This window comes from Aspergillus undulatus (assembly GCF_047715775.1).
Source record: "Aspergillus undulatus strain CBS 261.88 unplaced genomic scaffold BDV17scaffold_2, whole genome shotgun sequence".
NCBI classification, from domain to species: Eukaryota; Fungi; Ascomycota; class Eurotiomycetes; order Eurotiales; family Aspergillaceae; genus Aspergillus; species Aspergillus undulatus.
In genome coordinates, this window is record NW_027396606.1 from 744,865 (window position 1) to 771,151 (window position 26,287).

General features: G+C 52.4%; 11 protein-coding genes across 11 annotated transcripts; 6 read left to right on the forward strand and 5 right to left on the reverse strand.

Moving 5' to 3' along the window:
• The first annotated feature begins 18 nt into the window (after nucleotides 1-18).
• Nucleotides 19-2,019, forward strand: BDV17DRAFT_68745 (sorting nexin-4). The gene is made up of 2 exons (XM_073764971.1): nucleotides 19-441; nucleotides 550-2,019. Exons 1-2 carry the CDS (start codon nucleotides 151-153, stop codon nucleotides 1,738-1,740), a joined length of 1,482 nt encoding a protein of 493 aa, XP_073620683.1. The 5' UTR covers nucleotides 19-150; the 3' UTR covers nucleotides 1,741-2,019.
• Nucleotides 2,020-2,096: 77 nt separating this feature from the next.
• On the reverse strand, nucleotides 2,097-2,706 carry BDV17DRAFT_286658 (uncharacterized protein; the record flags this gene model as incomplete). The annotated part of the gene is made up of 2 exons (XM_073760966.1): nucleotides 2,097-2,204; nucleotides 2,323-2,706. 2 exons carry the CDS (start codon nucleotides 2,704-2,706, stop codon nucleotides 2,097-2,099), a joined length of 492 nt encoding a protein of 163 aa, XP_073620684.1.
• A 1,360-nt stretch (nucleotides 2,707-4,066) lies between these two features.
• BDV17DRAFT_278921 (putative ubiquinone biosynthesis monooxgenase (Coq6)) lies at nucleotides 4,067-5,678 on the forward strand (the record flags this gene model as incomplete). The annotated part of the gene is made up of 2 exons (XM_073759622.1): nucleotides 4,067-4,238; nucleotides 4,309-5,678. The coding sequence occupies 2 exons, from the start codon at nucleotides 4,067-4,069 to the stop codon at nucleotides 5,676-5,678; spliced, it is 1,542 nt and encodes a 513-aa protein (XP_073620685.1).
• Nucleotides 5,679-9,346: 3,668 nt separating this feature from the next.
• creB (ubiquitin C-terminal hydrolase CreB) lies at nucleotides 9,347-11,878 on the forward strand. The gene is made up of 2 exons (XM_073764972.1): nucleotides 9,347-9,479; nucleotides 9,532-11,878. The coding sequence occupies exon 2, from the start codon at nucleotides 9,543-9,545 to the stop codon at nucleotides 11,751-11,753; it is 2,211 nt and encodes a 736-aa protein (XP_073620686.1). The 5' UTR covers nucleotides 9,347-9,479; nucleotides 9,532-9,542; the 3' UTR covers nucleotides 11,754-11,878.
• A 1,167-nt stretch (nucleotides 11,879-13,045) lies between these two features.
• BDV17DRAFT_286661 (YOS1 family protein) lies at nucleotides 13,046-13,574 on the reverse strand (the record flags this gene model as incomplete). The annotated part of the gene is made up of 4 exons (XM_073760967.1): nucleotides 13,046-13,101; nucleotides 13,234-13,344; nucleotides 13,405-13,464; nucleotides 13,541-13,574. The coding sequence occupies 4 exons, from the start codon at nucleotides 13,572-13,574 to the stop codon at nucleotides 13,046-13,048; spliced, it is 261 nt and encodes an 86-aa protein (XP_073620687.1).
• A 170-nt stretch (nucleotides 13,575-13,744) lies between these two features.
• On the forward strand, nucleotides 13,745-15,607 carry BDV17DRAFT_286662 (dolichyl-P-Man:Man(7)GlcNAc(2)-PP-dolichol alpha-1,6-mannosyltransferase; the record flags this gene model as incomplete). Its single annotated transcript, XM_073760968.1, has 2 exons — nucleotides 13,745-13,760; nucleotides 13,812-15,607. The coding sequence occupies 2 exons, from the start codon at nucleotides 13,745-13,747 to the stop codon at nucleotides 15,605-15,607; spliced, it is 1,812 nt and encodes a 603-aa protein (XP_073620688.1).
• A 108-nt stretch (nucleotides 15,608-15,715) lies between these two features.
• On the reverse strand, nucleotides 15,716-17,253 carry BDV17DRAFT_286663 (dynactin subunit 2; the record flags this gene model as incomplete). The annotated part of the gene is made up of 3 exons (XM_073760969.1): nucleotides 15,716-17,047; nucleotides 17,100-17,159; nucleotides 17,215-17,253. 3 exons carry the CDS (start codon nucleotides 17,251-17,253, stop codon nucleotides 15,716-15,718), a joined length of 1,431 nt encoding a protein of 476 aa, XP_073620689.1.
• An 831-nt stretch (nucleotides 17,254-18,084) lies between these two features.
• Nucleotides 18,085-19,069, forward strand: BDV17DRAFT_286664 (uncharacterized protein; the record flags this gene model as incomplete). The annotated part of the gene is made up of 4 exons (XM_073760970.1): nucleotides 18,085-18,138; nucleotides 18,259-18,300; nucleotides 18,388-18,855; nucleotides 18,923-19,069. 4 exons carry the CDS (start codon nucleotides 18,085-18,087, stop codon nucleotides 19,067-19,069), a joined length of 711 nt encoding a protein of 236 aa, XP_073620690.1.
• Nucleotides 18,808-21,456, reverse strand: BDV17DRAFT_250692 (CoA-acylating methylmalonate-semialdehyde dehydrogenase). The gene is made up of 2 exons (XM_073756354.1): nucleotides 18,923-21,456; nucleotides 18,808-18,855 (listed from the first exon to the last, which is right to left on the reverse strand). Exon 1 carries the CDS (start codon nucleotides 21,167-21,169, stop codon nucleotides 19,379-19,381), a length of 1,791 nt encoding a protein of 596 aa, XP_073620691.1. The 5' UTR covers nucleotides 21,170-21,456; the 3' UTR covers nucleotides 18,808-18,855; nucleotides 18,923-19,378.
• On the reverse strand, nucleotides 21,457-24,175 carry clxA (calnexin). Its single transcript, XM_073756355.1, has 4 exons — nucleotides 23,921-24,175; nucleotides 23,577-23,859; nucleotides 22,735-23,519; nucleotides 21,457-22,683 (listed from the first exon to the last, which is right to left on the reverse strand). The coding sequence occupies exons 1-4, from the start codon at nucleotides 24,041-24,043 to the stop codon at nucleotides 22,186-22,188; spliced, it is 1,689 nt and encodes a 562-aa protein (XP_073620692.1). The 5' UTR covers nucleotides 24,044-24,175; the 3' UTR covers nucleotides 21,457-22,185.
• A 727-nt stretch (nucleotides 24,176-24,902) lies between these two features.
• On the forward strand, nucleotides 24,903-25,934 carry mde1 (methylthioribulose 1-phosphate dehydratase MDE1). The gene is made up of 3 exons (XM_073764973.1): nucleotides 24,903-25,203; nucleotides 25,273-25,748; nucleotides 25,802-25,934. The coding sequence occupies exons 1-3, from the start codon at nucleotides 25,069-25,071 to the stop codon at nucleotides 25,914-25,916; spliced, it is 726 nt and encodes a 241-aa protein (XP_073620693.1). The 5' UTR covers nucleotides 24,903-25,068; the 3' UTR covers nucleotides 25,917-25,934.
• Nucleotides 25,935-26,287: the final 353 nt, after the last annotated feature.

Below are 26,287 nucleotides of genomic sequence, written 5' to 3' on the forward strand. Positions count from 1 at the left end.
ATTCCGACCAGCCTCCTGCTCAGCACAGCTCTGCTTTTTCCTTCGAAAGTCAAGTCCTCGCTTTAATTTCTCTCGTCTCCCGTGGATATTTGCTTGTCATCGATCCTTTCACAACCTCATCCTCTTTCCAGTCTGTCCCCGTCCCCCGCCATGGACCACGACGACTTTGACAGCGTCTCCTGGCGCCATGGGCCGGACAGCGATGTCTCTCGTCCTACAACCTCCGGTACCGATACCGAAGAATATCCCGATCATCATCGCGATCCCAATGGTAAGCGGAGGATGAGCTCGGCAAGCGAGACGCCCCAGGCGGGGCCACACGCCGATGCCTTGGACCTCGCGGGCATCGGAGACGGGGTACTAGAATGCCGGGTTGATTCGCCTACCAAGGAGAATGATGGTACTAAGGATGTATACATCTCGTATCTGGTCACTACGCATGTAAGTGCTCATGAGCGACCAAGCCGGCATGATGAGCATTATTCCGCTGCCTAGCGGGGAGGTTCGGGTGTCGAATGCGAGATCAAATGCTAATTAGATGACCACCAGACCGATTTCAAGTCTTTCCAAAAATCTGATTTCACAGTGCGTAGACGATTCACAGACTTTTTTTTCCTCTACAAGACGCTTTACCGGGAGTATCCTGCCTGTGCGGTGCCGCCGCTGCCAGATAAGCATAAGATGGAGTACGTTCGAGGAGACCGATTCGGCTCGGAGTTTACCACACGAAGAGCGTGGTCGCTGCATCGCTTTTTGAAACGTTTGACGCTGCATCCGGTTCTGCGTAGGGCTCCTTTACTGGCGATCTTCTTGGAGTCGCCTGATTGGAACTCGCACATGCGAGTGCGATCATCCCGGACTTCAACTGGTGGGTCGGATGGCGGCGGAACGGGGATATTTGATAACTTCACCGACACCTTCGTGAATGCGTTTACCAAGGTTCATAAACCAGACCGTCGGTTCATCGAGGTGCGGGAAAAGGCGGACAAGTTGGACGAAGACTTGAACCATGTCGAGAAGATTGTGGCCCGAGTTGCTCGACGGGAATCGGACTTGGAAACGGATTATAACGATTTGGCAACTCAGTTCCGCAAGCTTGTCCCGCTGGAGCCGGACGTCGAGGTACCGCTACAAGTGTTTGCTGCGTCTGTGGAAGAAACCGCGCGGGGAATCAAGGATCTCAAGGACCACACGGATCAAAATTACCTAGGCTCTTTGCGCGACATGGAAGCTTATATACTGTCTGTCAAATCACTTCTCAAGACCCGCGAGCAGAAGCAGCTCGACTTTGAAGCACTGGTCGACTACCGCAACAAAGCGGTGGCGGAGCGGGACTCCCTCGCCGCAAACCCCTCCTCATATTACGCTTCAAACCCGCTCACTTCGTCTCCGGCATCATTTATCCGGTCGAAGATGGAGGACATGCGCGGAGTTGACCACGAGCAGTCACGTCGCGAGCGGATGCGGAAACTGGAGATACGGATTGAGGAACTTACGCGGGAGGTGGAATCAGCCAAGACAACCTCGGAAATGTTCGATGAAGAGGTTGTGCGTGAGGTGGCAGACTTTGAGAGAATCAAAGCGATTGAGTTCCGGGACTCCATGGGCGATTTGGCAGAGCAACACATCGAGTTTTACCAAGGTGTATTGAACACTTGGGAACGATTCGTCGCTGAGATGGAGGGAGATTTAGACGACAATTACGACAACCCTCAGACGGGCGAAGCTGGAGGTAGGTAGAAACCCGAAGGCTCATGCAAATCTCTTTATACGGCCTTTAATAACCTACCCATACCCGCCGACCACATTCTCTATCCTCATATCAGCAACTATCCCCTCCCTTAATATCCTCGGAGAGCATAATGCTGGGCGTGCTACACTATGCTACGATGCTTTACGACGTATTGTACCTTTTATCTGAACTAGCTTCATTCCAATCTCTTTCATACTCATCTAGAACAGTTGTCCGTTCTTACTTCCAAGTCATACTTTGCCCTGATGAGATGACCTGACCTGGCCAGAACAGTCCATGTAGCCAGTTCAAGCTACCCGTACCCTAGCCATCTGAGACCCTGCTCCTCTCTCATGACTCCAACTCAAACCCTCTCCCTAACCCTCTGAGTCTCCGCACACTCAAAATCAATGGGACTCGGATCCCCCCTGGGATCCGAAATCGCGGGATTCAGTGCGCGGCGCACCCATTCCTAAACCATGAAACCAATAAGCATGGGTGCCTCCTCTCCTTCCTCATCCTTTCAAGAGAAGACAAGCAGTATAGACAAACAAGGGAGCGGCACGTTAAGAAATCAAATACGGACATACCTCCCGATACTTCTGCGTCGGCGTCTTATATGTGTTCTTCTTCGCCTTGGTCCCCGACCCCGTCCCCGTCCCCGTACCTGCTTTACCCCCACCCATTCCAGTCGCCGTATTGTCTAATATCCCAGTCCCCTCTTCGGCGTGCATGTACTGCAGGTAAGCTTCATCGTGATGGTTCACATTGTAGAGACCCGAGCCTTGGGGGTTGTGGGCGAAATTTGGGCCCAGGCCTGCGTACTGTGTTACTGTTTGGGTTGTTGGGCCTGTAGTGGCCTTTGAGGCTGGTCCTGAGGCTGAGGCTGAGTTGGACTTCGAGGAGCCTTGAAGGAGGGAAGAGTCGGGCTCACTGGGCGAAGTAGTGGTAGTGGTATTGGTATTGGATGTCATGGTGAGGTGAGGTGCAGGCTACCGTTGTTGTTGCCTAGATCCTTTGTTCCTGGTGGGGGTAGGAAGCCAGATATAGATATTGTTGACTGTTGACTTGAACAATTATCCAACAGTAATCGCAAAATGGGAAATTGTGTGGTATATCAGATGAGATACAGTAAAGAATAACCTTGAATGAAGAGGAAGGCAGTGTGGGCAGTGAACTAACCACCTTACATGCTGCTAGAACCAGGTAGGTAGATAGGCAGCTAGCGGCGTTGCCGGACTATATCAATGTGATTTGGAATAGCTGGTAGGTTAGAGCCCAGACACCGACTCCATCCAGTGGACAGAACAATCCATTATCCGAACCTGGAATTGACTACAGGAGACACTACACTACAGTCCTTGCCACGCATACGACGCCGAATTACCTAGCATGCTATGCTTATTCCGCACGGCAATGGAGATCACCTCCTGCACTGCGCAATCCGCAGCGCAACCTTATGGAGCTCGATTGAGAATTCGAGCAGAGCCCACGGCGAATGATGGGTTGATGCTGGCGTGGCGCAGCGAGTCTCGCGTCATACCGGCGGTGGCAGTGTGCGGGAATGCGGTCCTGAGTTGAGCTCTGTGGACCTGCTTGAGGTTCGCGAAGGTTCAAGGTATGCAGGATGAGCTATAATTAGGGCGGGCTTTATTTTCGCTTGTTTCCTGGCTTGCTTACGATGTGCGCTATTGCATGGCCATGCGCTGGTTGTTCGTTGTCTGTGTCCGTGTCTGTGTCTGCTGTGTTACTGTTGCGGAGGACTGTTGCTGGGATGCAGTGGGCTGCAGACAGACGAAGTGGACGGCCAGAGCGTGACGAGGGTGAGGTGAGTATTGTAGGGTGACCGGAGCATTATTATTTGTGAGCCTCGCCGAGCATGTAACTGTACCTGGTAAGCAGAAACGTAGGACGAGGCTGAGTGCACATGTGCCATGGATATGTCTGTCCTATACTTAGTATGCCCATGTGTTCGCTGCCGCAGCGCCCGAGTCTGTACAGATGGCGGTAAGCTCGTGTTGCAGCGATATCTGGCCAGGCGTGTCGGATCCGAATCTCAGATAGCCACGGCTAGGGGCTGTAAACGTTCGGAGTACAGATATGCAACGCAAGCCTATCCAGCATGCTTGTGAAAACACACTTCGTAGGTTGAATGCTAAGAATAGCAGCTTGTAGACATTGGCCATGAGAGGATGCAAGTATCGTAAAGCAGAGCCAAGGTTGTGCACGGTTATCTCCGAAGAACGTGTTTGTGACGTTTGCATCGATCTTATGATCAACCAAGCAAGAAATGTTCCAGGATTCCTGGTCTTGAACCTCAACAACCAACTCATAATGCGGCCAATTGCAACATCGGCGCTGCGGCCGTACGTCTGCCCCTCATGCCAATCGGGAACTGTCTTCAGTAAGAGGAGATTCGGGTCGAAGCCCGCGTCTGTGGCGGACATCTACGATGTGGTCTGCGTCGGAGGTGGTCCTGCTGGTTTGGCCCTCCTAGCTGCTCTTCGTAAGTCATTGCCTTCCACGTCTTCTCCCGATCATAGTTCCTGTCTCCATGTACTAAGCTGTCCAAACAGGTGCATCCCCAGTGTCTCCAAAGCTGAGAGTCGCGCTCGTGGAATCGCAGGATCTAGACAAAGCCCGCTCGTGGAAGCTCGACCCGCAACAGTTCTCCAACCGAGTCAGCAGCCTTAGGCCCTCATCGGTGTCGTTTTTGCAGAAGATCGGTGCTTGGGATCACTTAGATGTCGCGCGTACGCAGCCGTACCAGGGCATGGAGGTGTGGGATGGAGAAACAGGATCCAAAATATCATTCGACCGGTCCGTCGAAACCTCGCCGTTCGAAGACCTCCGCACCGTCGCAACGATGACCGAGAACGCCAATCTAGTACACGCCCTTCTCTCGCGGATAGCTGCGTCTGGGGATGAGAACCTTTCCATATTCTCCAAATCCACCGTATCCTCGATCGAAAATGGTACCGCGGATGGACCCAATGGGGCGGATCTCTCGGCATGGCCAGTGCTGTCTATTGCATCAGCTGGAGCAGCCGATCCTTCAGCAGCTCCCACTAGAATCGCAGCGAGACTTCTCATTGGAGCGGACGGTATCAACAGCCCCGTCCGCCGGTATGCCGACATTGCGACAGACGGTTGGGATTACCAGCGCCATGGAGTAGTCGCAACTCTTTCGCTCGCCGACCAGATTCCGGAGCCCTTCCCTATCGGCATGAAAACAGCCTACCAGCGCTTCTTACCTTCACTTGGCGGACCTATAGCCCTTCTACCGCTACCAAACAACTTCGCCACCCTCGTCTGGTCCACGACTGTCGAAAACGCAGCTTACCTCAAGTCTTTGAGCCCTAAATCGTTCATAGCCATGGTGAACGCCGCCTTCCGCCTTTGCATGCCTGATCTTCAATACATGATTCGCATGGAACGCCCATCGCCCTCATTCACAAACCTAGACGAAGACCAGCACGAGAGCGAACTCACCTGGCGCCTCCAACACACACCTTCCGTCCCGCACCTCCCACCAATGGTCACAGGCGTCCAAGAAGGCAGCGTCGCCTCATTCCCCCTCCGCTTCCGCCACGCCTCGACCTACATCTCTCCGCGCGTCGCGCTCGTCGGCGACGCAGCCCACGTCATCCACCCGCTCGCAGGCCAAGGCCTCAACCTCGGCCTCGGCGATGTAGCTTCTCTCTCCAGCACGATCGAGTACGCCGTCAATCATGGAATGGATGTCGGCGATATCCTCACGCTCGAGCGATACACAGTGGAGCGGTATGCGACTAACGCGAAGATCGGCGGGGCTTGCGATGTGCTGCACAAGCTGTACAATGTCCCAAGCCAGGGCCCTATTGCCTGGGGGCGGAGTTTGGGGCTTGAGGTAATCGATCGGTTGCCGTTTGTGAAGGGATTTCTGATGAGGAATGCGGATTCGTGAGCTTGGTGGAAGATTTTGGTGACGGATCTGGTCCGTCTGTATTTGTACCTCAACGTCTGGTCGGTCATTGCTGGCTAGTGCGCCTTGACTGTAACTATATGTATGAATATCAATTGCAGCTATACCATCTCAACCTCATTCTTGTTGGAGGCAAGTTTTGAAGTAAATTTGTTCCTCAGAGCAAAGGCAACCAAGTCCAGGTGTTGCCCAGTGCTACCGTGTTATTAGGGAAAGCGCGACAATCCATCCGAGAACAGGGAAGAGCGTCCGGCTGCGCCTTCCTTACGAGGGTTCTCGAATGGACGTTGATTGTGGAATATACGATGAACTGCCGATAGGTTGCGCAGGATAGGAAGGAGCGTTCGCTTACCTACCCAGGTATGATACTGTGATATACTAGTGCTCTTGGTAAGGTATCTGGTCTGTACCAGCTGATGTCATTTGAATGACGCCCCATAAGAGATATATAGAGATATAAGTGGATGTACAAGGGCTAACCTATTTCAAGTCAATGCAAGAAAGTCTGAGATCGAGTACTGGATCGTGTCATTTGTTTGTTATTGGGGCACCGCACTCTGTAATCACCTACTAGGTAGTACCTACCTATCTACTGCTACGCGGGAAAATCATGCTGAAGAGCTGTAGCTATGCCGTCAAGAACGATATACTGTATATCTCATATTATAGTCAGACCCTTGGACGTACGTACCTACATAGGTCCGGTCTAGGCGCTAGAAGGGTGTTATACCCGTCGAGTTACGTGCTTACCATCAACGGTAGTGCTTGTCCTCTGCTCCGAGTTGTCCATTTCCATGATTATCCGCTTGAGTGGTGGACGGTCAGACTGTGAGCAACTGATCATAGTTTCAACCTTGGGCATGATTCTCGAAAGTTCCTTAACAGAACTGATATGCGTCCTGCAGATAACAAGCAGGATGGTTGGCTGAGCATAATTAACGCAGTGGACCTTGCTTAAGCATTCTCCATGTCTGTGCATGCAATGTCGAGATTGCCGGCCTATTAGGGGCTGTGGTTTGATTACCCCGATATTCTGCCATCACAACAGAGTTCGTTAGTGAGATTGTCTCTTGCCTGTTCAGTTTAAAGAAGTGGTTAGCGGCGTGTTGGTATTATTAATATACTTCGCTTCCATCGTCTGGATGTCAGTATGGGTGCACTTCAGAGATTCTGGTCCGCTATCGCCGAGGGTAGCAGAGTGCCTCCGAGATTCCCTCTTCAACCTTGACAGGTGGAGAGATAGCCCAAGCGTCTGGAGACTGAGGACTACCTACGTAAAAATCTTCGCGATTCCGCGAACTGATCTGTGCAGACTGCAGAGTGCACTGATAGCAGGAGACAAAGCTGATTCCACAACTGCCCTGGTAACTGCAAGATCTCGCGCAGAGAACCACGGCTGCGCAACGCGCTAGTGGCTGGAGAGTTGGGGTCAAGTGGCCCTGGAACTCGTTAAAATATACGATTGGCCGCATGCACTCATGTCATCCCTGGATTTCCACGTGGTTCGGTCGTCGGAGACTCGGAACCGCTCCATCCTGCGACACAGGCCTGTCAATCGAGTCTGTGCGGTCAGAATATGACGTCTCGCTGCCAGAATATCTGGGGTAAATGTGAGAATAACTTCCCCAAACCAGGCTAGAAGCTTATTGGAGACAAGATGAACAAGCGCACTTTTCTCATGGTGGCTTTTGCCTTGCCGAGTGGCACAGCAAGAAGGCTGTTCTGATTGCTCCACATAAAAGGCGCCGCCAAGAGCGCCGCCCAGTCGGAGGCTTCATAAAATAACGCACAAGGTATTACTCTGCTCTTTGTTTGACACGCCGACGAATGGCTAATCGCGCCAGAGGCTGGCACGGTAGAGGCCAGACTGACGAGAGGCTTTAGAAAGCCGCCAGTTCAAGCTTACAACTTGTATAGTCGCCCTCGAACAACTCGAAACCGTCGCTGAATGTCGTACAGAATGACTTGTGGCGGTACAGTGAAGCTAAGCCAACGCCAACGGGCTGGCAACAAATCAAAGGCCGCGCAGGTGGATTGGATGTAACCCTGCTCGTCTGGGCAGTCTGGGATAATAACGAACGCTGTTATTTATCCGGAGGATGTCCCTGCCGCCTTGAAATTGGTGGAAATCCATATGGGACGACGTTGGTGAACCGACTTGCTGCGTGTTTTCGTTCCAGTCCCAACTGAATTCCCTCTTTGAGCCACGAGGTCAAAGTGGCATGTCGGATGAGGTGCACAAGTGCAACCGGGCGACACAGCCGTAGATGTAAGCATCTCGTCTCACCGTATGCAGCAGTCTGCGGCCTTCCAAAGCGCATCTGGAAGTTTCGTAGCCGCCCGAGCGGAGCCCACCACCAAAAGCACGTTGCACAGAGAGTCGAGTAAGACAACCTCTCTCGAGCCAAAGGGGGTTTGCTACTCTGATCTGAGGTGAGCATCGTAATGTAGCCGGCATGGCCCCAATCGATCCTGAGAACGCCTTCCGCCGCAGGACCAAAGAGTGGTGAGCTGACTCTGCAGGCAATTCGCCTCCCTCATGTCCTCTGCACCCGAATAATGAAACCCTCCGCGGAGGAGGCTGTTGGCTGTGCTGAAACTCGAGGGTGGGATGGAGATGGATATGGGTGGTGTAATTACCGTACCGATAAGAGTTCGTGCATACAGAGTCCAAACGGCCACCTCGCATCCCTCAAAGCCGCATGTTACGGGAAATCGCGTAAGATAGGAGGGTTAATAACCGAGAGAAGCGCAGTGAAGGGCAGGCCTGAAGCCGGCCTGGACAATTGGCTCCTTCCCCTCGTTTCAACGCTCTCGGACCCGTCAACCGGCGTCATAGTAGAAGATTACCATCCCGTACGGAGAAGTTACGGAGTCCACCCGTCCTGGAGAGCCCGGAGGTACAGCGGCCTCGCCCCATCGTTCTCGCTCTCCCCAATCTCCTCCTCTGCCTCATTTCTCCTCTCCCTCTACCTCCGTTGCCTGCGCAGTTTCGTACTTGCGTCCTGCTCCTATTTCGCCTCGGACCCCTGTTCACGCCCAATCTTCCTCCCTTGTCGCTTCGCTCCACCGCTCGGCTTATCGACGTCGTTAGATTTCCGCCCTCACGTTTCCGCCCCATATTCTTCCGTTCGCTCACACACTACCCCAGCCTCTGCTCGCCACGTTCGTGAGAGTCGTATCCTGCCTCGGACGTTATTTTGTCATCATCCGTCACGCGTCTTGCTGTCGTACACCCAATTCCTTGCGCCATTCGTTCGAGTCTCCGCTTCATCTCCGACTGTCGCATACTTGAACCGGCTGTGGATAATCTAGGCAGCACTTGCGCTGTTGAGCGAAGTGTGTAGCGGCCTCTTTCCCCGCTCCGTCGCCAGATGACGGCGGTCACTACGGATCAAGAGAACTGGTGACAATCATGGGGTCATTTCTAAAAAGTTTCCGGAAAGATGTGGTGAGTCTATGGACGAACGCTCTGCGGCCTCCGACCTTTGGGCCTGTTTTTACTTCCTGTTCTCGGTCCATTCGTTACCGCCCAGCTCGGTATACCTGCTTCTTATTAGCAGTGAACGACACGGGCCATGTACATTCGGATCCGGGTTCGTCGTTGTCCTACTCTGGACTGGTATGCTAATTCTCCGCTAGGGATCTACCGCACCTTCAGTCGGGGTACCTCCCCCGAAGAAGGAGCTCCAGCCGCCTCCTATGACCCCTCTAGAGAAGATGCTTACGGAACTGGGACCAATCCGAACCGATGGCAGCGATAAGTTCTTTGGAATGGAAAATGTAAGTGTCTATTAGCGTTTCTTGCTTGAGCCTCTGCTGATCACCTCACCAGTTTGGAAACACATGGTAAGTGGCTATTTGGGTAGTCATGTCCATTTGACCAGGACGCTAACGGGCTGCCTAAGTTATTGTAACTCTATTTTACAGTGCCTTTACTACTCTGTTCCCTTCCGAGAAGCCGTTCTCAACTATCCCAAGCGGACGCCGATCGAGAGTCTAGAAGCAGCGCTGGCCAAAGCTCTCCGGTACCAAGATCCGAATGCGCGCCAGGAAGCAGAGGCGCTGGCGGAGAAGCAGAAGGCAGCCAATTCCCCCCGGCCTGGCCAACCTCCCAATCCACAGCAGAAGCCTGAAGACAAAGATTCGCCGGAATATAAAAAGAAGGTAGCTTTGCAGACGCTCCCTCTACTCGAGACCGCCAATAATTCTCTCAGCTATGGCATCGAAGAGTCATTGTTCAGCTCCTTGAAGGATATATTTGAGTCCGTTGTTGGAAGTCAAACTAGGATTGGGATAATCCGACCGCAACATTTCTTGGAAGTGCTCCGCCGCGAAAATGAGATGTTTCGGACAGCCATGCATCAGGATGCTCATGAATTCCTTAATCTTCTACTTAATGAAGTCGTTGCGAATGTGGAGCGCGCCGCGAATCAACTTGCATTAGAACAGCCCGTCATTCCTCCAGCTGAGAGCTCAGATTCCCTTGAACCATCTTCCAGTTCTGGCATCAAAACGCCCAACACCACTCGGTGGGTTCACGAACTGTTCGAGGGTCTCTTGACTTCCGAGACACAATGTCTCACATGCGAAAAAGCGTCCCAGCGTGATGAAGTCTTCTTGGATTTGTCGGTGGATCTTGAGCAGCATTCGTCGGTCACTTCTTGTTTGAGGAAGTTCTCAGCAGAGGAGATGCTCTGTGAGAGAAACAAGTTTCATTGCGATAATTGTGGTGGACTACAAGAGGCAGAAAAGAGGATGAAGATCAAACGCTTGCCTCGAATCCTAGCCTTACATCTCAAGCGATTCAAGTATACCGAAGATTTACAACGGCTCCAGAAGCTCTTCCATCGAGTTGTCTACCCATATCACCTTCGCCTCTTCAATACGACTGATGACGCCGAGGACCCTGATCGTCTCTACGAGTTGTATGCCGTGGTTGTACATATCGGCGGCGGACCATACCACGGGCACTACGTTTCTATTATTAAAACTGAAGACAGAGGGTGGCTGCTGTTTGATGATGAAATGGTGGAACCTGTCGACAAGAACTATGTGCGAAACTTCTTCGGCGACAAGCCGGGGTTAGCTTGTGCATATGTGCTCTTCTACCAAGAGACGACCATGGAAGCCGTGATGAAGGAACAAGAGCAGGAAAACATGGAGCCGCCGGTCGAGCTGAACACTTCCACGCTGAGACAGAATGGCTTTTCCCATTCGCCCGCGCTCGCTCACGCTCACAGTGCTTCCCAGATACCAAGTTACGAGGAACATGATCGCTTCACGGGCCTGAAGCGAGCCCCAACTGCACCTCAGCTGTCTACGCACCACGAACATACGGACCCAGAAAACATTCCTTCCGCGGCCACTCCCCAAACACCACTAACCTCGTTGCCTCCTATACCGCCAATCCCGGAGACTCCCCCAACTCCGCTGTCATCCCGGAAGAGCGACCTGCAATTAAAGAAAGAACGGGCTAAGGAAGAAAAAGAACGAGAGAAGGAGCGAAAGGTAGCTGAGAAAGAGAAGGAAAAGCAGCGCCGAAAAGAGCTTGAGACCAAATACAAGGATAGGCAACGGCGCGAAGATGATGAGTTAAAGGCAGCTCTAGAAGCGAGCAAAGCCTCAAAAGAAGATGAGGACCGACGAAATCACACTGAGAACGGCCATTCTAAAAGGACTAGCGGAGGTCTTGGCCGATTCAGGAGCCTGAGCCAGCGATTAAGCAGTCACAAGGAGCTCCATTCCTCTACGCCACCAATCCCAACGTTACCGAATGGGAACCACTCGTCAAGCAAAGTGTCAAGCGACTTAGGGCATCCACTCTCACCTGTCCAGCCACCACCACGGCCTTCATCGCAGCCACTAAATGACCACCTCATGCGCTCGCCTCAGTCTGAGCGACCGCCGGATCTACCAGAAGAACAACCTGCGGAACGGCCTAAAGAACCCAAAGAGCCGGAGCCTCTCAAACACTCGAAACACGAACGGTCGCATCACGGCAAATGGCGGAGTTTCAGCCTTCGCAAGAAATCCTTCAATATCCTCTCTTCATGAGCCTCGATCTCTCAGTCATCACCCTCTTGTGCACATACTATACGCCGTCGCACATATATCCTCCGTTGTATTACCAGATTCCCTTCACAACTAAGCCCGGCTATCTACCGCAAAGTTTGCTATGATACTGGCGCTCAGTTGATGTGTTACTTTTTTGCCTGCTTTTCTCTTGGACATAGTCACAGTCTTGGTCTTGGACCTGCATTGCATCTCGCGGCATCGGATTTGCCTATCATATCCCTCTAGCAGATGATTTATTGCTTGCTTATAACTTTCTTGTTTGAATTATTTGTGATATCCCGTGTTTGGGTCACACAGCTTGGCGAATATGGCGTTTTGAATATGGTCTTTTGGTTGACGAATCTCGATCTCACTATTTATTTCTCTTTTTCATCCTCGAAGGATAACGAAGTACATGTTCTGGTTGGAAATTCTGTTCATTCATGTACCAGCAGCAGTCACTACGCAGTACCTACACGCATATAGCTTGCGCTCTTAAGGACGCGGTCCCACTGTGGAAAGGAAAAAGATTCTTTTACTTCTTTCATTCACTGCAATGTATATTCAAGGTTCATTGAGGCCATGTACATGGCTTGCCATGTTTGTTTTACTAGGGATGCCCTCCCATTTTCCTGGACCATCGATATTTGGCGAGTGCCAGGCAGACAATGTACATATACCGTTTGAGATTTCATCGAGGCGCCGTATTAGTAGGCGCCTATATTCCTCTCAAGCTTTTAAGCCATGCTCTGACTATCGCGAACCATACATGAAGGCCGCGTGCTCCGCATACCCATTTTGTCCACTGAACTTGACGTCTACCTTAATCAATGTATATAAATCCGAGATAAAGCACTTTCGTAATCACGTCATGATAATACATCCAGAAAATGCAGCCCGCTTAAATACAATAAGTGTAGAACGCCGCGGCACCATAGATCGTACGTAGTGCCGTCCCCATAGGCTCATGTCCCGGACATAAGCGTAAGGCGCGAGGAGCACGCGCGTAAGCACCGGGATTGGTTTTACCCTCGTATCCGTCCTCCTTTCCTCTCTATCAATGATTTTAATTTAGACCCCACCAAACATAGTGAAGGAACAGTTGTAGTCCCAGCGGCGGACGAGTGCGGACGGACGGGTGGTTTATAATTCTGAAAGGTATGCATGATAGGATAGGATAGGTCTGAATAGGATGCTGCGCTGGAATTGTTCGGTTTCATGATTTGTCTATTTCTCGAATGCGCGACGCGAGGTGACACGAGGCGATGTTATGAGGTATTTGTGACAAGCGGTCACCCGAGAATAAGTTCGTAGACGATGATTATCGTGTTTATGACGATTAGAGGTACTGTATTCGCCTTGTTAGCTTGCCCATGTCCTGCTCAACCGGACTCCAGCCCAGCCCCTCTCCAATCTCGAAGAGGAGCCGGTGCCGCGATCAAAACCATAGACAAAACGATGTGTAGAGGTAATAACGTACTCCGCATCACTGTCCTGACGCTAGCAATCAGATTTATTGTCTTCGCCTTGACACTCGTGCTATCGTACGCGGCGCCGAAGGCAGGGTCAGCTTGTGTGCGGCCCCATCCAACTAAACAAAGTTATGTCAGCTATGGTCATCGGTTGTAGTAAGGGGGCGTTAGAGCCGTACTCCGTGCGAGAAAACGGTCTTCGGAGAGGATTGCGATGGAGTTGGTTATGAGGATTATGACTGCGGAGAAGGGGGGGTGAGTTAGTTGGCCAGCTGGTGGGAGAGATGGTGAGAGGCTGAAGGTTATTTTGCGCACCATAGACGAGTCTTCCGAGGCCGAAGAAGGACATTGTGATTTATTTGGGTGTTTTGAGGGGTTGTTGTGGATGGTGGAGGGAGGAACGTATTTTTGTAAAGTGAAGCTGCCAGATTGACTTAACTGACGGCATACTTCCACTTCCGCCTGCGCTCCGCTTCCACCCTCTCACAGTCAACAACGCTGAGTTGTCGTCGGCGCACGATGTTGAGGGATGCAGGTACGGTCGTTCTCTAACTAGATTTATGATTAGCGTACTAATCAATGCTAGGCTATCTGCTGCTGCTCGTCTCTATCCCGGCGTTGGTCCTGGTGCACTTATCGATCGCTCCATACACCAAGGTAGAGGAGTCGTTCCATATCCAGGCCATTCACGACATTGAGACCTATGGAATTCCTACGCACAATATCAAGGATGTACTTCGCACAGAATATGACCACTTCACATTCCCTGGAGCCGTCCCTAGGACGTTTGCTGGAGCTGTCGCTCTGTCCGGTCTCTCATCCCCGTTCATCTGGTTGAAGCATGATATTGATCGGCAGTTCCTAGGCAGGTTTTCTCCTACCCGCGTATTGCATTCGCGGCTTGCTAACTTGCGTTGCTCATCAGCTCGAGCATTTCTCGGTCTGTTCAATGCTTGTTCACTCCTGTACTTTGCTGGTGCTTTGCGCCGCGCGGCCGGAAAACCTGCTGCTGTCTGGTACCTCCTGTTCCAGGCGAGTCAGTTCCATATCATTTACTACGCCTCACGGACGTTGTCTAATATGTTTGCCTTTGGCATAACCACCTTCGCACTGGCATCTCTCCTTCCTGAGCCAGGAAAGTCAGCCACGTACCGCAAGCGAAGCCGGGTAGCTCTCTACCTGATAACAATCGCAGGCATCGTCTTCCGCGCTGAACTGGCGCTTTTCCTAGCAACGCATACTCTCCTCCTCTTTGCCTCGGGACGTATCAGCATCCGGCGCGAGATCATTCCCGCGGGAATCTCGGGCGTTCTGCTTGGCCTTGCCATCACCTTGCCCGTGGATTCATTCTTCTGGCAGCAGTTTCCCCTCTGGCCAGAACTCGCAGCATTCAAATTCAACGTCGTCGCCGGCCAGTCTTCCGCCTGGGGCACACATCCATGGCATTACTACTTCAGCAACGCTCTCCCTCGTCTCCTCCTCAACCCTCTCACCTACCTCATCGGCGTCCCCATCTCCCTCCTTCAGCCCGCAACCCGCCCGACAGCCCGCTCACTCCTCATCCCTTCGCTCACTTACATCGCCCTCTACTCAGCCCAACCCCATAAAGAGTGGCGCTTCATTGTCTATGCAATCCCGCCTCTGACCGCTGCCGCAGCGCAAGGCGCCTCATACATCTGGACGCATAGAGCCAAATCTGTTGTATACCGCTTCCTCTCCTTAGGGCTGATTGCTTCGACGCTCGCCTCATTTCTCCTCTCATCGTTCGTTCTACTCCCAGCCTCATCAGCAAATTACCCCGGTGCACTCGCTCTCAACACCCTACACAGCCACGTCCACAATGCAGTCCCTAAAACCCAGGACCCAATCCCTATATCCGTGCACCTGGGCAACCTCGCCTGTCAAACTGGCGTCACGCGTTTTCTTCAACAAAACGGTCCCTCGCCTTCATCTTCAACCTCGGTATCCTGGACCTACGACAAATCACCCCCTCCAACCCTACCAGGATCAGACGAGGTAAACCCAACCTTCTGGGCCCGCTTCGACTACGTCCTCCTCGATCCAACCGAAGCAGAATCCCTCCTTTCTCTTACCGGTCTACCAAACGAGTACGCCCATTCGCATAGCTACGCGTGGTCCGTCGTGGGCTCGGTAAATGGGTTCGCGGGGCTGCGGGTTGTTAAGCCTAGTGAGGAGGCGAGTAGGGTTGTCGAGGGGGGAATTCTACATTGGATCTCTGGTGGGAAGGGGGGTGTTTGGGGGGTTGATGTTAGTGAACTTTGGAGGGATATGAGGAAGTTTCTAAGGAAGAAGGTTACGAAAGGTTGGTGGGTTGAGGTGAGGATGGAGGAGAGGATTAGGATTTTGGGAAGGGTTAGATAGGTGATGTACTTGAATACTTTTTATATTTAGAGAGTTGGTCGTTAAAGGCCTCAAATCTATCACATTCGGGTATCTGCTATCATCTAACCTAACATTACTTTACTTTAATCAATCAACCCCCTCCAACCGCTCCATCCTCTTCTCTAAATCCCTCACCCACGGCTCCACCAATTCAATATTACTCTTCAGCGCGGCCTCGCCCTGGCCCATCTTCTCCTCAACGACCTTCAGCCCCTCACGCCACTGCTCAATCTCCCCCGCCATATCAGCCTGGCGCTTTTCAAGCTCGTCTAGGCTCTCCGAGGCCTGGGCAGCGCCAGCGTGGATAGCGCGGAGGGAGCGCAAGCGCTCGAGAACACTAGGGAGGATAGGATGCAGGGATTGAATGGTTGGCAGGGTAGCGTAGAGAGCTTGGATCTTGGTAGCTTGCTCGTCGCGCTGGGCGGCAGATGTCTCGGGGTCCACCGTGCCTCCGGGCGACGCGAGGTCGGAGGTTGTACGGGCGAGGCGGGAGCTCTGTGCGGCTTTTGAAGAGTCTATGGCGCGCTTGCGGGCTGAGGCTAGGGCATCGGCGTCTGCTGTTAGTTTGCGCACGCGCGCGGAGAGTGCTTCGAGATGGGGGGTTGTTGCTGTGGATGTGGCTGTTGAGGCTGAGATTGCAGGGGCGGAGGTTGTCGGTGCCGCGGGAAGAGGACTTGGGCCGACGAGTAGGGTCATGAGGGTTGAGAGGCGGGAGGTGAGGTTGTCGAGGGCTGGGAGGACTGGTTGGAGTGGGGGTTCTGAGGATCCTTCGGAGATGAAGGGGTTTGAGGAGGTTGAGATGCCCATTGCGGATTCGATGAGCGCAAGTCGGGCGTCGAAGGCTGCGGCGTGGGCGAGGACACCGGCGGCGGAATCGGTTGTTTCAGTTTCTTTGCTGCTTGCTGCAGGCTGAGGCTGGGCGGTACTGGTCTCAGACGCCTGCGTTGAGGGGGTTGTTGCAAGCTTCTGAGATATCAAGGCCGCGGCTGAATGAGGTTGGGATGCGCCCCTAGACGAGGCGTAGAGACTGTCCAGTGCTCGACTAATCTTCTCGACACCATCATCTAGATCGCCCTTTGCTTCGTCTGGGGCTTCGCCGGACTCCGCGTCAGGTTTCTGAGAAGCCATCTCATCCTTCAATTCCTCCACTTCGCGCTGCAAACGCGCGAGCTTCCTTCCCAAGCTCTCACTCTCTTCTTCACTGTCTTCGCCGTCTGGTAGATTGTGTTTCCGCCTTTGCTTGCTTTTACTCCTGTACGATTTTCGCTTCGTAGCAATGCTGTCTGAGAAGTTCACATGACGAGCGTCAACGGTAGCTCCGAGAAAATGAGCACGCGCTTCATCTGCATTGACAGGGTCTTGGTCGATGTCTGAGTCCGAGGCGGGGTCTGCGTTTGAGGCTGTACGAACTGTTCCTGTCTGCCATACATTTAGAAGCAGCTCAATTATTGTCTCTTGAAAGTAGATATACCTGAACGGTGGAGGCTTCATCTGTTAGGTCGGGCGTTTCATAGATGTCGGGGGCGAGGTCCTGGATGAGTTAGCGAAAAGCGAATAGCGCAGATGCATATAGTAAAAGTGCATACCAAGTCCGGGAGACCGGCGTACTTCTTGTTGAAAGCCATGACTGGAGCAATTGCGGATGTTGACTTGTCTTGACTGTATGGAAGCTCCCAGTGTTTGGGCGCAGACCACGTGAAAGGGGAAGTTAGTGCCTTTCAGCCTGAGGCATGACTCCACGCAAGCTACGTAGTCTACCATGTAGTTCCGATAAGGGGTAGCACCAAGTTGTACATTCAGACCACGGAGTATATATTCAGAGTATTCTTTGCGATAAACATGCCGTCCAACTGAGTAAACCTTGTCTGTTACACTGCTACTTACAGTAGCCATCACATGCCTAAAGGCAAGCGTCACCGTTCCCCCCAACTGTATGGAAGCAACTGCGCCAGAGAACAGTGGAGGAACAATCTCGGATCTGGCCCTGAATCAGTGATTACTGAACAGTATCCTAGATCTATACATCCAGAGTATATAGCGATTATTACAGAAGTCGGCGCGGCTAGACTAATTGCTGGACCATGGGAGCACATGCACTGAACAAGCCTCGGCCATAGCGGATCAACTCCAGGGCAGCGGGTAACCAGGTCCAACAACTGCGGAGGCACAAGCAATCACAGCATCCTATCCACAGCTGCCGGAACACTTCGTGGAACTGCAAAGCGAGTCTGAGCTCATCCGCGGCGGTACATAAGCTGTCTATCTGTCTGTCTGGCTGGCTACCTCCGCAGCCTGATCGTCCCTGACGCCGACACGACACCGACACGACACCGACACCCCACTTTCCCCCCTCGAACTACATTTCCTCCGGACCTACTACTTACCCCACATATCTCGACTCAAACAACATAACCCGCCTTTCTGTTTAGGCTCGGACAGAACCATTGCTTGTCAAGATGGCTACCCCCGCAGATATCACTTTCACCAACTACAATGGCAGCTGGACTATGGTTTGTCTCCTATTGATCCCCGCCCCGCCGGCTTCACCTTTCGAGCTCCCTACGTAGCTATTCATCAAGTAGCCACATCTATATAACATCCCAGCTAACTCACAATACTACCCATAACAGGACCGCAACATCTCCGATCCCACGGACCCCATTCTCGCCATGGTACATACCACCCTTTCCCCCCTTCCTCCCTCCCTATCTCTCCTCAATACCGCACCAGTACACTAACACCACCCCTTCCTAAAACAGCAAGGCTTAAGCTGGTTCATGCGCACAACCCTATCCTGGGTCTCCGTAACACTGCACACAAAACAATACTCCTCAACCGAACACCCCTCAACAAAATCAATCCAGCACGTCGACGTCGACAACGTCGTGACCGGCGGCATGCAAGGAACATCCGAGCAGCGAATCACAGACTGGACGAAGCGCGAGCACAGCGATGCGATCTTCGGGCGAGTCCAGGGTCAGTCGCGGTTTTTCAGAGGGTCCAAGGATGCCGCGGGGAAAGTGAGGCCCGATGTGCAGGTTTGCACGGGGGTTAAGGATGAGAAGATTAGGAGGTTTTTGAGGGGGGAGGTTGGTGCTGATGGGGTTGAGACTGAGGGGTTTGTTGTTGATGCTGTGGGGGAGGGGTATGGGGAGCCTAAGGAGGGGGAGGGGCTTTGGCTGCAGAGTTGGGTTGAAAGTTTGGATTCGTCGTGGACTGCCGAGCAGGTTGGTTATCTTATCTGTCCTTGTCCTGGTTTTCTTTAGTGGTTAGGGCTAATGGTTGTACGTGCAGGTTTGGGGCTTCGAGACTATCAATGGCGAGCGCTACCATACCCGTCGCGTTGTTTGTGCGAATAACGGCGAGTATGTTCTTGCTCGGCTGGTTTACACCTTTGTTCCTCCTCAGGCTGAGGATGAGGATGATGGTATTGCATACTAGGCTAGGCTGGTTTGGAGATGTGAGGGACTTCTATGGGTAGATGCATGCATGCTATGCTTACTATAACTAGAGCCTTGGGTTCTACAGTGGCGTTGTAATTGGTCAGTTTATATTGACAAGTGGTCATATATTCCGGAATAATATGGATTGTCTGCGTTCTACTACTTGGTCTTTGACGTAGGGTAGAAACAGAGAATGTGTTTGTGAAAGACATGGTATTTACCAATAACTACGAATAGAGTATATAACTGGAAACAATTTGATCATTCGTCATGCAGAAAATCAGCCCAAACCAATTGCTACTTTTTCCTATGAGTGCGTCGGCATCACAACACTTGCCTTCGTGCCAACCGCATCCTCGGCGCGCCACAAGCTCGTCACCGTCTTCTGCTGCGTATAGAACTGAAGACCAGGCTTGCCATAGAAAGTGTTCGCACCACCACCCGCAATACTCTTCTTGTTACCGGTGAAGGAGAACATGGGGAGCGGCACAGGGATGGGCACGTTGATACCGACCTGACCGGCCTCGATGTCCTTCTGGAACTTGGACGCCGTAGGTCCAGAGCGAGTGAAGATGGCAGCGCCGTTACCGTACTCGTTCTTGTTGATGAGGTTGATGGCGTCGTCGAGGGTTTCAGTTTCCAGGCAGACGAGGACAGGGCCGAATATTTCTTGTGTGTAGCACTTCATATGCGGCTTAACGCCGGTGATGATGGTGGGTCCAACAAAGTTGCCGCTGGGGTATTTCTCGGGCTTGTAGCCGCGTCCGTCGAGAAGGATGGTAGCACCTTCTTCTTCGGCGCTGGCGATGAGCTCTTCGATGCGCTTCTTGCTCTCGGGGCTGATGACAGGGCCAAGGTCGGTGCCCTCTTCAAAGCCGCCGTTAACGTTTAGGGCTTTGGCGCGCTCGGCCATCTCAGGAAGCCATTCCTTGGTTTCACCAACTGTAACCACGGTGCTGAGAGCCATGCAGCGCTGGCCTGCAGCACCGAAGGCGGCTCCGACAATGGCGTTGAGAGTCTGGTTCTTGTTGGCGTCGGGCAGAATGGCGGCGTGGTTCTTCGCGCCGAGATTGGCTTGCACACGCTTGCCATTTGCGGAACCACGGGTGTAGATGTACTCTCCGGCACGGTTCCCGCCGACAAAGCTGATGGCCTTGATTTCGGGGGCATCGAGGATGAAGTCAACGGTCTTGGCAGAGCCGTGGATGATGTTGATAACACCAGGAGGGAAGCCGGCTTCTTTGGCCAACTCAGCTAGGATCATAGCCGCTCCGGGGTCACGCTCTGAGGGTTTCATAACGAGAGTGTTACCGGTGATGGTAGCAATAGGAATACACCAGAGGGGAATCATAGCAGGGAAGTTGAAGGGACAGATTGCGGCCACAACACCTAGAGGCTCCCTGTAGCTCCTGGTCTCCATATCCTTGGCGACTTCCAGGACCTCACCGGTAATCTGAGTGGTGATACCGCATGCAGTTTCGGCGACTTGCAGACCACGAAGAACATCACCCTTAGCATCGGCAAATGTCTTGCCCTGTTCAAGAGTAATGGACGCAGCCAAGCGGTCCCAGTGGGCGCGGATGAGGCTCACAAACTTGAACATAATTTGCTGTCTCGCCATGATACTCGTGGCCCTCCAGACGGGGAAAGCCTTCTGGGCCGAGTCGACAGCGGCGCGGAGTTCCTCATCGGTGCTCTGGGGAACACGAGTAACGAGGTTGTTGGTGGCCGGGTCATACAGATCAATCCATGTGCTCGCCTTAGATGGCAGAAACTCGTTGTCGCGGAAGTTGGTGGTATCAATTGGGTTGGAGATGGCTTCATGGCTCGTCGGATATTCGGTGGCGGTACTAGCCGCGGATGTTGTTGCGGCGGCAAGCTGTTGAGCAGTCGCGTGAAGCCTTCGTCGAGCGGCCATGGAGCCAGTTAACTTTGTTTGTGACACTGGCTTGCGAGAAGAAGTCATGTTTGAAGTTGAAAGAGAGCGCGATGCTGACGCTGCTGCAGCCCTGGCGGACGAAACGCTGGAAACGATCGTGCGGGGAGACGCAACGCGGAGAGCGGGGATGGACCGGGCAAGAGTCCGGTGGGCGGCCATAATGGGGGACGAGGGATTTGGCAAGGGAAAGACCTTCAGGAGTAGAGATTTTCAAGGAGAAATAGGAGAAATTAGGGGAGAATAAAGGAAGTCACGATGAGAAAAAACGGACAGGAATGTGGTCAAGGGAGAAGGAGGATATATGATGGCGACGTTATCCGGCTGTCTTCCCGAGGCCAACCTTCGACAAGCCCTCGGCGCTTACAGCCAATCGTATTGCCGTTTGCTTTAGGAAGGCGATTCCAGCTTCTATCTAGATTCCCAGGGTTCATCAGAGAACCTCAAAACTTCGCTTGCCTCCGACTTCAATCCAGGATTGACTTGCTTGTTCCGATAGCACTATGGTCCACAGCGCCACCTGAGCCTTCCCCGAAGTGCGAATCGTCTCTCGGTCGGGAACCCCATCCTCCAAATTGGGGTAATCCCGATATCGCACATAGCGCCAATGTCCGTTGCTTCAAGACACAGTGCTCTACATACGAAAAGACCAGTTCTAAAGCTTCAAAGCCTATCACTCGTGTGCCAGCACAAATTCGAGATCGCTTTGTTTGGAAACTGAACGTATCTATCTTGCGCTGAGTTGATCAAACAGAGCCACTAATAGCACTTCCGATCAAGGTCCATTGTCTGGCCACCCTAAGCCAGCTTAAGCTCCATGGAGCTCAGCTCCTCATTTACACGGACATTCTCAAAGTGCGAGACAGACTCAATGGCTAATTCAATGGCTAACTCTGAGATACTGTTAAATACTAAACTGCTACCCTGCTGATCTTGTCTCAAAGAATGCAGAAACGAGGTCTGAAAACTGGCTGATCAAAATTCATTGTACATATGGTTCATTCTCATAGAAATGTCATGTTAAGAGGATCAGAGACCTTGGAAAAGATACTGCAGCAGTGGTAAAACTGAACCGGGGAATATTGCTTATTGAGTGCGGTGCCTGAGGCTTTTTTTTTTTTTCTGCGATGGTAGGTATGTTGTTTTTCTTCTCATGCAACTCAGTTCCACGCACGGCTTTACTCCGCAGATGAACGGGTAGTGCGCTTAGTTGCGCCGCCCTTGGCGTTATCCGCAGCGGAGCTGACAGCTTCGCTGGCCTTCTCCTTGTTAGCCTTAGCAGCCTCCTTGCCCTTCTTGGCGACAGGGGCGGCCGCGGGGCTGCTGGCGCCAATGGCACCAACAATGATGAGGATCATGGTAACGAGAACGGCACCGAGGCCACCAGCAACCTCAGGGACCTGCTTGACAGCGTTGATGGGGTCCTCCTTAGCGAGACCAACGAACTGGTCAACCTTCTCACGGACGAAAGTAACGGGGTCCTCCTTGAAGCTGACGGTAGTACCGGTCTTCTTGTCTTCCTTCTTGGGCTTAGAGGCGGCCTCCTCGGCCTCCTCGATGGCGTGCTTGATGTCAAAGGTTTCCTTGCGGAGCTTCTCAGCATCCTCAACGGAGTGGCCAATATAGATGTTGTCGAACAGAATGTCGTTCTGCATGGTCCAGATCTCAAAACCGATCTTGTAGCTGGTTAGTAAAGCATATCAAATTGAAGGGTAAATGAAACTTACTCCGCCAATGGGCTCGAAGTTAGAGGGGGTCTTATCCTCAAAGTAGGCGGGGTTGGCGATCTTGCGGGGAGCCCAGGGTCCCTTGTAGGCAGGGTTGTCAATAAGAGGAGCGGACCACTTGCCCTTGTAGGCAGGGTTCTTGATCAAGGGAGGAGACCAGGGACCACATCCGGAGACTTCGCTACACTTGGGGTTGGGGACAGTGGGAGGAATCCAGTCACCGTCCTCCTCATCATCCCAGTCCTCGGGCTTCTCGGCCTCTGGGTCGGGAATGCTGTTGGGCTCGTCCTCCAGCCAGTCGTCAGGCTTCTCAGCAGCCTCGTCAACAATCTCGAAGGGGGCCTCCTCATCCCAATCCTCGGGCTTGGTCGCCTCAGGGTCGGGGATCTTGGCCTCATCGACCCAGGTGTCGGGCTTGCTGTCTTTGGGGTCATCGATCTCCTTGTCGGGGTTGACGGGAGGGTTGAAGTCGTCGTGAAGGGTGCCGTTCTTGACAGCAGCGCCGTCAATGAGGATTTGGAAGGTCTGGTCGGGGCGAACAATGAGGGTGTAGAGGGAGCTGAGCTTGCTGGTACGGGCAGCAGGAGGAGCCTTGAGGTGCTTCTCTTCGTACTCGCCAGTCTTGGGGTTCTTATGGCGGAAGATGAAGTGGACCTTGTTGGTAGCACCGCACTTGTCGGGACCAAACATGATCACGTAGGGAGTGGTGTTGGAGAACTCATCGGAGCCGAGCTTCTTGTTATCCTGGAGGAGCTTCATGTAGGCACCACCGCAAACCAGGGAGTCTTCAAGCAGGATTAGTATCAAGACAACCGTCTTGGAGATCATGCGTAACTACTTACTTTGCGGCTTAACCTCATACTGGACCACAAGGGTGTTGTCCTTATTGTCAATCTTCTTCGGGAACTTCGAGGAGATGGCGTGGTGCGCCGCGACGTTCTTGACGACCAGACCCTTGTCTCCCTCAATACCTTTAAAGACGGTGGGTTCCTCGACGGACCATTCGCCGACGTAGGCCCAGTCCTCCTCTGACTTGGAGTCCTCCTTCTTAGCGTGCGAAGGAGTCCACCTTGATTCCCAGTTGTCCGTGAATTGTTCCAAGAAGGGAGCCTCAATGTTTGTGGGCTAGACGTGAAGAAGTCAGTACACGAGAGAAATCAAGATAATTAAAACAAAATAGGCTGACCGTGAAAGTAGGTCTTTCGACCACGGAGGCAGCATCGGGGGCGGCCTCTTCCTCGGCATGGGCGTAGCCCATCAGGCCGGCCGAGGAGACCAGAGCGGAGGTAAGAGCCGTGTTGAGACGCATAGTGAAAGGCAGAGAACAACAAACAATCGTTCAGGCAATTGGCCCTCCGTGGAGGTATAGGAAAGGCAGAGTCAAGCCGACTGAACGACAAGAGCAAGATTGCAGAGAGAAGCGGACGGGAGGAGAAGGAAGAAGAGTCGGAGAAAGAATCTTGGATGTTATATAAAGCAATGAAGCTGGAAGTTCAAGGTGGCCTCTTCCGCCGCCCACGGCTCGATCGGGTTAGTGCCGCTTCTCCAATGTTCTGTCGGCAGATCTCCACTGCTGCGCTTTCACTGATTCTCCCGAACACCGCCAATAATCCGGAGTATGACTGTACGGATCAATGTCAATGGTTGAATGAAGCGACTATACAGTGTTCGTATAAGGTGGGAAAAGCTTTACTTTTGAATGATATAAGCAGTCACTCTGCAGCGATTGGGTCAGTGAATGGGGAAAGCTTATGGACTATGGGGAAGAAGCCTAGGCCTGTGTCTCGGATTCCATTCACTGTAGAAGAACTCGGCCAATAACGCATGACTGCTTCCACTTGACAGATCCTGCTACTCCCATTTAGATAGGGAGGTTGGGGCGGTGGAACAGATAATTATTTGATCCGATATTTGAGCTCCAGATGCCAGTTGTGCCTTGCAGCTAAGTCACGCTTGTAAGTTGCCTCAAAGTAAACTGATCCGTCATACCGTGGGGCGGTATTTCTTGAACAACCGTCTAGAGCAGGGAGCAAGAGAGGGTGGAAAAATTGGGCATTGTGGTTGGCTCAATTTACAAGCAAATGTTAAGGCGACAAGTGGGGGTCTAATTTTGCAATATCTGTACCCGATGGATAATTTTTGTAGTGACAAGACAACATCTGCTGTATAACCCTCCCTGCCCTCATTATCTTCTGCTGATCGTTTGCTTGTGCTAAGTACAGCGACAGCATATCTAATCCCGGGCGATACTCCACCGCTACGGCATTTGATCCTCCCAAGCCTCCGCAGCATACTATACCCTTCCCTCCGCCTTCGTCATCGCATCGCATCACAATGGCCCAAAAAGTTCAGCAAGATAACAATGACCATCTGGTCAAGTCGGATGACCCAGAACACCCCTCCAACCTCATTCCCGAGCTCTGCCGTAAATTCTACAACTGGGGCTGGGTTACTGGCACTGGCGGCGGGGTAGGTGCCTGTCGCATTCGCAATGCGATCCGGTTTGCTTTTAAACAGGAGCTGACTTCTTGGACTTAGACCTCCATCCGTCAGGGAGAGCACATCTTTATTGCTCCCTCTGGCGTGCAGAAGGAATTGATGCAACCGCACAACATCTTCGTCCTGGAGTTCCCCACCCCCAAATACCCTCCCTCCGAGCGCAAGTACATCCGCAAGCCTCTTGCTCTGAAGCCCTCCGCCTGTACCCCGCTGTTCCTTGCTGCCTTTGAGCGTGGCGCCGGCTGCTGTATTCACACACACTCCCAATGGGCGGTTCTTGTAACCCTTCTTGTCGAGCGGGAGAAGGGTCCCGAGGGCATGTTTGAGATCAACAACATCGAGCAGATCAAGGGTATCCCTAAGGGCCCAGGTAAGGGCATGCTCGGATTCTTCGATACCCTCAAGATTCCGATCATCGACAACACTGCTTTTGAGGAGGATCTCACTGGCAGCTTGGAGAAGGCCATGGATGCCTACCCCGATACCTATGCTGTCCTTGTGAGGAGACACGGAATGTCAGTTCATCTCCCGCGCATCTCCGGCCGTCAAAGATGCTAACACTGTACAGCTATGTCTGGGGCGACAATGTCGCAAAGGCAAAGACCCAATGCGAGAGTCTAGACTACTTGTTCCAGCTTGCTGTTGAAATGCACAAGCTTGGCATCCCATGGGTCAAGGAATAGGCGCCACAAAGGCTGCTGGCTCAGCAAGACCGATATTTACGGAGTTATGAGGGGATGATATTGAAAACATGCATGCAGCGTTCGAATAGAATTGCATAATGTTGACGATCTCACGTTAAATGAGTAGAACCCTGTAGTCATGCGCTGTAGCGGTGCAGATATATATCCTGCTTGACAATGGACAACAAGCTGAAAGATTTTGAAGAACGCGCAACACCTACCGTGGCTTCTAGTATAATAAATACAGTAGATATGTATACCCTCAAAGCCCAAGAACACCATGTTTCTTTTTCTTTTTTCTTTTTTTTTTTCCGCGCCTGACGAGGAACCATAAATCATGACGCCTTGGAGGGTAGCAGGGAAGCAGCCTA